Source organism: Tamandua tetradactyla, chromosome 1 (assembly GCF_023851605.1).
Source record: "Tamandua tetradactyla isolate mTamTet1 chromosome 1, mTamTet1.pri, whole genome shotgun sequence".
NCBI lineage: Eukaryota > Metazoa > Chordata > Mammalia > Pilosa > Myrmecophagidae > Tamandua > Tamandua tetradactyla.
Window position 1 is genome coordinate 196,753,085 of NC_135327.1, and position 12,733 is coordinate 196,765,817.

At 35.0% G+C, this 12,733-nt stretch overlaps 1 protein-coding gene across 21 annotated transcripts in view; it reads right to left on the bottom strand.

Annotated features, from left to right (window-relative positions):
- The window catches only part of KMT2C (lysine methyltransferase 2C), a 447,454-nt gene that overhangs the window by 201,536 nt on the left and 233,185 nt on the right, over window positions 1-12,733 (bottom strand). For 20 of the 21 annotated variants that reach the window (XM_077150489.1, XM_077150472.1, XM_077150479.1 and 17 more), the window contains 2 exons: window positions 3,492-3,692; window positions 322-470 (listed from right to left, as the gene is read on the bottom strand). In XM_077150489.1, coding sequence (XP_077006604.1) covers window positions 322-470; window positions 3,492-3,692 — 350 coding nt within the window. Of the gene's footprint in view, window positions 1-321; window positions 471-1,398; window positions 1,483-3,491; window positions 3,693-12,733 lie in introns of those variants that run through there. The other variant, XM_077150636.1, reaches the window with a different exon arrangement.

Below are 12,733 nucleotides of genomic sequence, written 5' to 3' on the forward strand. Positions count from 1 at the left end.
ACACCTATATTAAATAGACCCAGACAGCCATGTTCCCTAAATTCTCATATAGCCTTTTACAATTTTCTCTTTCCTCAACTGTCAGATCTCCCGGTTTCTGCTGTTTCCACAAGAATAAATGCAAATATTTATAAAAATATCCATTCCAGTGCTGGTATTATGCAAAGACTAAATAAATTATAAAAATGTAATTAAACTATTTTATATAACCAGACATTTCCAACATTTTACAATGTTAGCAAAATTATATCTAGATAAAGGTATTACTACTAAGTGGGTAATTACAGAATCAAGAGGCAATTATTTCAAAACTGCACATACCTGTTGGATCGAATAAGGTTTGAATATCAATGGCATCTGGAAGGCCAACCAGACTGAGTTCATCCCATAATTTACCAGCCTGATCATCTGAAGAAGTTTGGGTGCTTACACTTACATATGATACTATACTGTGCTGAGGAGATCGTTCTCTGAAAAGAAAAGAAAATAGATGTAAAAATGATAAGTTAGAAATTGGTTTTATTATATTAAAAAGTTAAACACAATGTACTACCACATCAATTTTAATGTTAGTTAAAAACTGACATAAAACAACTTTTGGAATTTGTCTGTTTTTATTCACAATGTAATATAAAACTGAGCTGCTATAGTATATTAACAGCAACTAGATAAAAAGAAAGTCTCCAAACCCAAAAGGAAATGTTAAAAATTACAGTTGCAGATTTATTTTGTCATTTTCTGATATAATTTTTTTAAAAACTGACATACTCATATTCTAATAAGGAACTGAGTTTTATCACATAAAATAAATATTACTTCCGGCTTTATTTAAATGCTTATAAAACATAACATGATGAAATCAGCAATTAAAAATTTTTTTATCCTAATTGAAGACTGCCACAAAAGAGCTGGCAGTTACTTTAATGTAAAGAAAGGTTATTTCCCAGGGGGAATGAAAACCCACGACAAAGAAGGAGGCACTGGGACTGGAACATGTCAGCTGTAGCTTTCTCATGGTCCCCTCAACAAATCAACAGCTAGTCTGTGGCACGACATTGCAAATACTTCACTTTAACTTACAAATCAGAAGTAAAATGCAAAAACAAAACAGCTACTAACAGTATTGGAAATAAGAAAGAGAGTATAATAGCAAAACCAACAGTATAAAAATGGGTGTTGAATAAGATATACAACATTTGGGAGATTTCAAACTTAAGGCCCTAAAGCTTGAGGTATTAGCTGAGATCATTAAAAAAACAAAGATTACTATTGTGTTTAACATTAAATTAGGGAAATCAGGTGACGTGTCACTAAAACTTTAATCTTCTCCTGATATCATAGTATTTAACCTGATCATTACTCTGGATAAATCACTATTGAATATAGATCATAACTCACTGCACTTCTGTATGCTGGATATTTATCATGATTCCTATTAAGAGAAAATCAGCACAATGACCAGGGTACTAAACATTTTTATACCTGGAATCATTGAAAGAAAAAAAGTATTAACATATTTCAATAAGTACATTTAAATAGCAAACCATATAAAATTAACCAGTGATAGTCTATGTCAGCATTAGAAATGCATACTCACTTTTTAAAAAAGGCTTAGCATGCTATGGTATCTTTCAATTCTTGTTTTTAGAAACGCCCACAGTAAAATGAGGACAAATTTTTTTCCTATAAATATAATCTCAATTCCTACAAATATACTCTTCATTACTAATCACTGCTATTTTATTAGGAGGGGGAAAAAAGACTAACAGTTCAATTATAAAATCTAAGATATTCTTTTAGTATATTTTCTTTGCAGCAGGATTTCATAGAGTGGAGGTGAGAGTGTGGTTTGGGAGTGTAAAAATCAATGGAATGACTAACCAGTCTTTTTTACCAACCAGTTCCTAACTAGTAGCTTCATCAAATTTAACCTTCGGGTTTTGAGATTGGTTTATATGTAAACACCTTACAATTAAAATGCCTAAGTCAGTCCTAAGGATGACAGTAGCACAGCTTAGGAAACAGCATCAACAGAAATCAGCTAAAATGCATATCCTCAAATTTTAAGCTATAAAATAAAAGGAAAAAGTAAAACAACTCTTAATGATATATTCTTATATTTAGCGCAACAAAGAAGTTAAAAACTGTTGTATAAACGTCTTTTCCAAATTAAAAAAAAATTAACTGTTAGCATATATAACGTAAATATGTAAAATAATTAAAAACCTAAATTAACTGTTTACCCATAAATGATATACAGAATTTTATACATTTGAGTCATTATTAAGGTCCAATAACTAGCCAGTTGTCATTACTTAACTTGGTAAACAGTAAGATTATAAAAAATACTTTCTTTGTACCAAGGATATTTTTACATAATTATCTCAGCCCATACAAATTGTCACTAAAATCAACTTATCCTATAAAATAAAAGTAAATGATATATTTCTAAGAACAGGTTTTTACATAAATACCATTAATCAAGGGAGAACATCCAAGAATATAAAATAAAACCTGGTCCAGTCTATTAAATTTGTTAGTTGCTAATAGACATTAGAACTTTGCTGTACTTTTGATACATTCCGTTAAAAGTGAACACTCAATTGATAACAAAAATGCAAAGCTAGCTATGGCCTTCAAAGCATCAAGACTCTTCTGAATACAATACTTCTAAAACCTCCTTAAAGTGTTCCACCTTAATTTCTTTCAAAAGATTCCCTTTCTTGTTATAGTTTCATTTCCTACTTCAGGCCCTCAAGGTATTGGCAGCAGTCCAAAACGAGCCAATCAAATGAATACAACCCAACAATGCTTTATAGTACACAAATTTGGATAGAAGCCAGATAACCACTTGGATGACTACATCATCACCCTCAAGGGACAGAACTGGTTAGCCTTCCAAGCTAAATTAATTTTTACACTTTCTCATCGACTCCGGAAATATCCATCCCATCAGCAAGGAATGCAAAATCTATGTATTAAAATAGCCCTTTAAACGAAAGTGTAAGGCATATTGGGGAAAAAAAATGTGCCCATGAATATACATATATGTATAGTTATACATATTATATAATTACACAAATATCTTTGGACATTCTTATATCTTTTTTTTTTAAAAAAAGCATCTTTTTAAACTACATTAATCCATGTTACCGTCTTTCCATTAAGGGATAAATCCCATGAACTCCCTCTTGGTGTATATTATGTTCATTAAATTTTTCCTATCAAAAAAAGCTCTATTTTTTTTAATCATACTGATTTGGATAATATAAAATTAAGATAATCTTTTTTTACAAAAGAAAGAAATTTTGAAAAAAGGAGTGTTTGTTGGGTTAATGCTGACTCATAAAGCATCCTATGCATGAAAAAACTGTTAACATCCCATTATATATTTATTGTCATTGTACTGAAAATTAACTATATATATATATATATACATACATACATATAGTCTTATTTCCTTGCAACAATTTAAATTCAAAATTGCTTACTTTCTCTGTCCTCTTTGTTTTCGTGGTGCTGAGTTTTGTATTTTCTCATAGGTTCCATTGCTGTTGTCATCAACGTCCTTTTGGTTAGAAGATTGGTTTTTCCATGGCAAGATAAACTCAGGCGTTACTCTGAATTGTTTTAAGTCTCCTTGTCCTAAGGAACTTTTTTCACCACAGTAACAAAAAGCGCAGAGCTGTTCACTGGTGAAAAATGAAAATTGAGGAAAACAGAAAGGAGAAAAGTAACTTAATTCAACTAATTGAAGTAAAAACTACAGATACATGGTCTTTAAAAACATTTTGAGTATAAAAATAAATATTATGTCTTTAGTGCAAGTTAAGCTTTTCAATATATTTACTATAGTTTATCCAATGATCATACCACAAGAACAGGTTTAATAATTATTATACATTTGAAATCCTACTTTTCCACAGAATGATTTTTTTTCAAAAGCAGTAAATACGGGCAGGCCCCGGTGGCTCAGCAGGCAAGAATGCTCGCCTGCCATGCCAGAGGACCCAGGTTCGATTCCCAGTGCCTGCCCATGTAAAAAATAAAAAATAAAATAAAAATTAAAAAAGCAGTAAATACACCAAATCATAAAATTCTAGTTTGTACTTTAAAAATTGATTTAAAAAAATCTTACTGAAGAAACTTCGAAGAATTAAAAAACACTAAAGAAAGTAAAGCTAATAAGGTTTAGGGATAGAATAGGGTTTATTCTACAGGTGTTTCAACTACTCTGAAACATGTTGGGACAAGATTTTCTTTGGTAACTCAATGGAGAATTCTTTATGCATGATACATATATACCACACATACACGTGGAAAAATAAAAACATACACTTTTTTTGTCCCCCCTATTATTTATTTATTTTTAATCCATATTTTTTTACTCATCTGTCCATACCATAGATAAAAGGAGCATCAGATACAAGGTTTTCACAGTCACACAGTCACACTGTGAAAGTGATATCATTATACATTCACCTTCAAGAAATATGGCTGCTGGAACACAGCTCTACAGTTTCAGGCACCTCCCTCTAGCCTAATATGCCTAAAACTAAAAAAGGGATATCTATATAATACTTAAGAATAACATTCAGGATAACCTCTTGACTGTGAAATCTTTCAGCCACTGACACTTGGTCTCATTTCTCTCTTCCCCCTCTCAGTAGAGAAGTTTTTCGCAATCCCTTGATGCTGAGTCCCAGCTCATTCTAGCATTTCTGTCCCACATTGCCAGGGAGGTTTACACCCCCTAAGAGTCATGTCCCACATAGAGGGAGGAAGCCAATGAGTTTGCTTGCCATATAAACATATACTTTTAAGTGGCTGACAGGTGTTTGGAGGGAGGAAAAAGCAACGAATAGGTAGAACACAGGATAAGAATGGTAAAATTATTCTGTATGAAACTATAATGGTGAATACATGACATGGACCATTTATGAAAACCCTTTATAGATCTATACAATATGAAGGGTGAACCCTAATGTAAATTATTGTCTTTAGTCAATAATAATGTGTCAAAGCGGTTCATCAACTATTACCATTATATCACATGAATGTAAATTGTTAAAAATAGAGGAAATTGTACAAGGCAGAGAGGGGTAGCCTGCCCATCTTTTCTGTAAATATAAAGCTGTTCAACAAAATAAAGTCTATTTAAAAAAAACATTTAAAAAGTTAAAGGACATTTAGGGAATATACATACAATAAGGAACCTTGGAAAGAACAAAATTAAAGGGACCTCTCCCCCTTGGTTATATTTTCTCTTTACAATTTATTTATTGCTGTTGTACCCAAATCTTTTTTCTCAGGCATTAAAGTTTCCACCATTACTTCTGTAGTATCCATACAATGGTTTACCACTAATAGGTGATGGAAATAATACGTAGTCTTTTCAGGTGATTCTTTTAACTATCAAGTTAAGTTCATATCAGCTTCTCTCAACTAATTACCCTTTGCTTATGAATACCACCTATTTAAGTTTTTCTAATAAATTACCTATTACAATGTAATGATAAACAGTGTTGCTCACTGGTACTGAATCACACACATACCCACACCTGCTCGAGGAATAAATGGTCTTGTTTCAGAAAAATAAGAGTCAATTCCAAAAAACTCCAATTCTTTTTACGCCCAAACCACCACCAATATTACTTGCCAGAAAACTACCTATACTTTTATTTGTAATTTTTCTGAGTTATCTATATATCTATTTATTTATTTTTGCATGGGCAGGCATCGGGAATCAAATCCAGGTCTCCGGCATGGCAGGTGAGAATTCTGCCTGCTTAGCCATTGTCACACCGCCCTGAGCTATGTATTTTATATCTCTTTTAACACACCCCCTTTCCAGTTTGCTTCTTCCACTGGAAATACTACCTATAAGGAGCAACAGACTGACAACAGTTTTATCAACAACACTGATTACAAGAAGAAAATGGAGCAATATTTTTATAGTATCGACATGAAAGATCTTTAACCTTTAATCTTATATCCAAAGCTACCACTCAGATGTGAAGGTGTCATAAAATTATTCTCAGGTTTACAAAACCTTAAATATTTTGTTACAAAAAATACAAAATAATGAAGTTTTTTTTATAGAAATACTCAATTATTGGAGAAAGAATTAGGAAGTGCTGTAAGAAAAGCATGAGGAAAAGGTACACAAATATTTTAGAGTAACTTATTTTTAACTTTAAAAAGATAGGCAGTTCCAAGGAGAGATAAGATACAAGCACTTACTGGGAAACAGACCCCTGGACATCAAACGAGAGGGTAACAAAAATTCAATGAACAATTTAAACAAAATGCTAAAGGCCAAGTATGAAATGGTGTGAGAATATAGAACATCCAGGATCCAAAGACACAAGAAGATTTCTAATCCACTTACACCCTCTTCTCCATGGACTTTACCAGAGAAAGCTCGGTTATGGTAAAAGCCTGGGTAGAGGAACAGTAGTGATGTGGGAAAGACACAGAGCCCCAGACATGTTGGGGAAGGATAGCAAAAATTGTCACCTTACAATAGTGACGGATCTATTACAGATGGGGAGAACAAAACAGGTGGAAAAAGTCCTTTAACCGTAAAGGAGGAACAAGGCTATGTCGGGATCCAAATCATTACAGGCGTCTTACACCTGTGGCAATGGTAGGCTCACTAAAAACAATACACCCGAACCCAAGGACACAGTAGCTACCCAAGACTAACAAGTGAAACAGAACAAGAAATGTCCTGCCAACCCATCCACCACCACTTCCACTCAAACTTCAAGCTTGAGCAGCAAAAAACAGAAGTCAACAGTTGAGAAGTCCTCAGGCATGCACGGGTGGAAAGGTGCAACTGAGAAAGCAAGCTGAGGATTTTCCAGGCTGGTGGCAGGGGGCAGTTGAAATACTCAGTTCCACAGCACAAGGTCATCCCAAGTGGGAGCCTGCCAACCACTAGACCCATGCGGCCCACAAGAAGATTCTCTGCCAAGGTGCACACTGCCCATCCTCAAGTCCGGGGGATGGCAGCTTTCAGTACAAACCAAGATCAGCAGCATAGGCTGGAATTTCACCAGGTCTCCATCCTGCTCAGCCAGCTGCTGCAAGTAGGGGAGAAGTGGGCCTGAGGGGAAGAGGTGGCCCAAGAATGCCATCTGCGGGAAGATGCAAGAATTACAGCCTGACAAACTGCCTATCTGCTTAGTTTTCCACAGATCTTCAAACAGAGCCACATCTGCATGAGATGTGGGCATTGGTTTGGCAGGGAATTACTGACAAACTTAGAGCAAAAGGAGACCTTCAACCCAAACCCAAGCAAATTCAAAACCTTATATGAGCGAGGGAAATCAACTTTCAGAATAACCTTATCAAGATAATCAAAGTCAACAGAAAATCGCAAAGCACATGAAGATGCAGACACAGATGGCATAGCCAAATTAAAACACCAGAGGAGACAGAATTTGGAATAACTAATCAAAGACGTTCTTACAACTGAAAATTAAAATTGATGGACCCCTCTCTAGACTGGCAAAGAAGCAAACAAAATGGATGCAAACAAATAAAATCAGGAATGAGAGGGGGGTCATTACCATGGACCCTGAAGAAATAAAAAAAATCATAAGTGGATACTATAACAACTATACACCAACCAATTAGACAACTCAGATGAAATGGATAAATCCCTAGAAACACACAAATAAGCTACACTGAATCAAGACGAAATAGAAGATTTTAATAAACCAATCAGAAGTAAAGAGGTTGAATCAGTCACCAAAAATCTTCCTACAAAGAAAAGGCCAAGGCCAGATGGCTTCCCAGGGAAATTTTACCACACATCCCAAAAAGAACTAAGACGAATCCTGCTCAAATTCTACAAAAAAATTGAGGAAAAAGGAACTCTACCTAACTCATTTTATCAAGCAAACATCAGTTTAATACTAAAACCAGATAAAGATGCTACACAAAGTCTACAGGCCAATCTCCCTAATGAATATAGATGCAAAAATTCTCATAAAATAAATGCGAATCAAAGTCAATGACACATTAAAATAATAATACACCACAACCAAGTGGGGTTTATACCAGGCATGCATGGGTGATTCACACAAGAAAATCAATCGATGTAATACAACACATTAACATTCAAAACTGAAAAATCACATGATCGTCTCAACTGATGCTGAAAAAGCATTCCACAAAATTCAGCATCCTTTTCTCTCATAAAAACACTTCAAAAGCTAGGAATTGAAGGACACATCTTCAATATGATAAAAAGCATATATAGCACACTTAACAGTGACAGACTGAAAGCATTTCCCCTAAGATCAGGAACGAGACAAGGATGCCCACTGTCACCATATTATTCAAAACTGAGCAAAAAAATCCTAGCTAGAACGATCAGGCAAGAAAAAGAAATAAAAAGGCATCCAAATCAGAAAGGAAGTAGTAAGACTTTCTTATTGCAGATGACATGATCCTAGACTTGGAAAATCCAAATATTTGACAAAGCTACTTGAGCTAATAAACAAATTCAGCAAAGTATCTAGATACAAGATTAATGTGCAATAATCAATAATTTTCTACCCATAAGTAATGACTTAACTAAAACAATTAAGGAAAATATTCCACTCAAAATAGCAACTGAAAGAATCAGTACTTAGAAATAAACTTGACCAGGGAAGTAAAGAATCTGTACCCAGAAAACTACAAGTCATTGCTAAAAGAAATCAAAGATCTAAATGGGTGGAAAGACATTCCCTCCTCATGGACAGGAAGGGAAGTAAAGAATCTGTACCCAGAAAACTACAAGTCATTGCTAAAAGAAATCAAAGATCTAAATGGGTAGAAAGACATTCCCTCCTCATGGATAGGAAGGTTGAACATCAAGATATCAAGTCTACCCAAATTGATCTATGGATTCAAAGTAATACCAATCAAAGTTCTAACAACCTACTCTGAAGACTTGGAAAAGCTACTTACCTCAAAAAGCCAAAAATACACTACCACCAAATTTATGGTCAGTTGATCTTCGACAAGGTTTTGAAATCCACTGAATTGAGACAGAGTAGTCTTTTCAATTAATGGGCCTGGGAAAAGTAGACATCAATACCCCAAAGAATGAAAGAGGACCACTATCTTACACCTAAACAAAGATTAACTCCACGTGTATCAAAGAACTAAATATAAGATTCAGTGCCATAAAACTACAAGAAGAAAATATAAGGAAAACATCTTCAAAACCTAGTGATAGGAGGTAGCTTCTTAAACTTCACACCCAAAATACAAGCAACAAAAGAAAATAATAGATAAAAGGGAAATGCTCAAAATCAAATGCTTCTGTGCCTCAAAGGACTTTGTCAAAAAGGTGAAGAGAAAGTTAACCCACTGGGAAAAAAGATTTGGAAACCACATATCAGATAATAGTTTGATATCCAGTATATATAAAGAAATCATACAACTCAACAACAGAAGAACAAACAACCCAATTAGAAAATGAACAAAAGATATGAATAGATATTTTTCCGAAGAGCAGATACAAATGGCTAAAAAAACACACGGAGAGATGTTCATCTTCATTAGCTATAAGAAAATACAAATCAAAACTACAACAACTCACATCTATAAGAATGGTTGCTATTAAACAAACAGGAAACTACAAATGTTGGAGAGGATGTAGAGAACCTGGAACACTTATTCACTGCTGCTGAGAATGTATAATAGGACAACTGGTGTGGAAAAGAGTTTGACAATTCCTCAGAAAAGAGTTGCCCTACAACCCAGCAGTATTGCTACTCGGTATAAACTTAGAAATACTGAAAGCAGTGACATGAACAGACACTCGCATACCAATGTTCATAGCAGCATTATTCACAATTACCAAAAGATGAAAATAATTCAAGTGCCCATCAACTGACGAGTAGATAAACAAACTGCAGTATATACATTCAGTGGAATATCTGAAGCATATGGCAACATGGATAAACTCTGAAGACATAAAGCTGAGTGAAATATGCCAGACACAAAAGGATACATACTATGTCCTGCTAATAATACCCTGGAAAAGGTAAACTCAGAGTCTTATCATGTAGAATATAGGGGACCTAGAGATACACAGAAGCTAGAGACAGGTGAATTGTTACCCAAAAAAGTTGAACCAAAATGTATGGGAACGGATATAAGTGATGGTAGTTCATTAGTGGATTTATAATTAATATTGCCATATTGAAGGTAAATAGGATTGAAAGGGGATGTATAGAGCCATGTATCTCGCCAATTAACATTACTAAAATAAGTTCTTGCACGAATCAATTCAAAGATGTGAATCATATTCAAAGGATCAATAATAGAAAGGTATGAGCGGGAGGAACTACTATTGCATGCTATGGGCTTTTTTAACAGGAAGACTTTGCTAATACCACAGCAGCAGTAGGGGTAAATAACGAGAGGTGGGGGGGTGGGGAGGCAGAGGAATCAAGTTAAGGGGAGTTTGCAATTTTCTCTTTGGTGAAGGTGTGTTTATTTTTCTCTCTGAAGCAATGAAAACTGTCTACAATTGAAAGTGATGATGACTGTAAAAGTAAGTAAGGATACTGTGAGACATGGCTTGTTTACTTTGGACATAACGCATGATGCCCAATGGATGAAGGCAGCCAAAGGGTACGATGACTAAGAAGCAGAAAGGCAAACTGTGGGTACACTTATGATAGAAAATGGTGCAGCTACAGAAAGGAACAAAGTCATGAGGAATGCAATGAGGTGAATGAACCCTGAAGATATTATGTTGTACAAAATTAGCCAGAAACAAAAGGACAAATATTGTAGGGTCTCTTAGAAAACACTTAGTAAAAAACTGCGGCCTAGATTATAAGCTCTTATAGCAGTCACATTTATTTGTGAGCTTTAAGTGTTATTTCTTGATTCTGAGATCCTGTGCTATATTTCTATAACCTGTTGTTTCCCTCAAACTTTGGGTATCTGTGTGACACCTAAGACTCAGAGCTGGAGTTCTACAGTTCTGAAAGTCAGCATTGCTATATACAACAACCAGTAAAGGAAATGAAAAAGAGATCAGGCTTCAATTACAGATAAGAACGAAGCTGATATGGTTGGCAATAAGGTAAATCACAATACAGGGTAAAGGATGACAGTGTTTGCATTTTAGAACTTCAACTACTGTATAAGACCAAAGGAAGAAGAGCTTTATTTTGCCCAAACCCTAAATATTCAGTAGCACACTATCTAACTCATTTGTCTGAATAGTTCATGTTCACAACTCAAACACACAGAGCCCAGAATGGGAACAAGGGCTTGTGTCATACTCTGATACATTCCTGAGTACCTTGTGCAGATTATCAGAAAACACTGGCAAAGTCCCTTGAGGGACTAGAGAAAATATATGGAACTACTAAAATTTTCCCATCTGGGAAATACCTGATACTCTCAAACACTAGGGGACTCGCAAGTTAACAGGCCAAGTCCTAGATCTCGAGGTTTACTCTTTTGAAACTTATTCTGGTAGCAAAAAAACCAAGCCTACTCATTATTATACATAAGAGTCACTTCAGAGAACTTCTTTTGCAGTTCAGATGTGGCCTTCGATCTTTCTCTCTCTCTCTCTCTCTCATTCTACCTCTCTAACTCTCTCTCTCTAACTCTATCTCTCTTTCTCCCTCAGCCCAACACTGCAAGTACAATCCTTACCCTCCCCACTATGTAGCACATGACGTCCAGGGGTGTAAGTCTCCTTGGAAATGTGGGAAATGACTCCCAAGATGAGCTTGGTCTTGGCACTGTGGGATCCTTCCAGACTATAAGCAGGGAGAAATGTTAACAAAATAAGGTATCAGAGGATAAGAGAGCTCAAATGGAGTCAAGAAGCTATTCTGGAGACTACTCTTATGCTTCAGTTAGATGTTGCTGATTGCCAAATCCCACCCACATCATTCCTGTTAATCCTAAAAAACACCAAGGGTTCTATCTGAGAGCGTATAAAAGTTGCACACACTAAATTTACTGTTTCAGAAACCTAAAATCTTCAGATGGCCAAATAAGTCCTAAAACCCAGAGGTGCCAGTCTCTCCAAAGAAAATCAACCAGTTGCATCCCCCTATACCATGCTGTCAAAACCCTTTTTCAACATGAAAAAAACCAGAGTGGGTCTAATCCCTAAGGATTGGGAAAAGGATCAAAGGAAAAGGGAGCATTATAGCAGAGACGCTAGGATTTAACAAATGAGTATAACTAAAAAAAATCATTAAATTGATATTTCTTTTTAGTCTCCAATGTCTTGGAGCAGCTGAAAGGAAACATCTGAAATGGTAGAACTGTAAGCCAGTGCACACTTTGAAATCTATTCTGCAGCCACTTGGTAAAACATACTTTGAAACTTATTTTTTTGTATAAATATTAAATTTCACAATAAAAATGTATTAAAAAGTTAATTAAACAGCGGGTCAGAGTGGCTCAGCAGGCAGACTTCTCACCTGCCATGCCGGAGATCCAGATTCGACCTGGTCTGCCCATGCGGAAAAAAAAAAAAGTTAATTAAACAAGGATTATAGTCTTAATTGTAAAACCTACATTTTAAAACGTGTAGAAAAAAACATGGCAGAAAATCTTTGTGATTTTGGGTTAGGCAAAGACTTTTTTTAAACTTTTTTTTTGTGAAACATAATAGATATGCAAAAAAAAACCCCAATAAATTGCCAAGTACATTTAAACAAGTAGTTATAGAACATATTTTAAA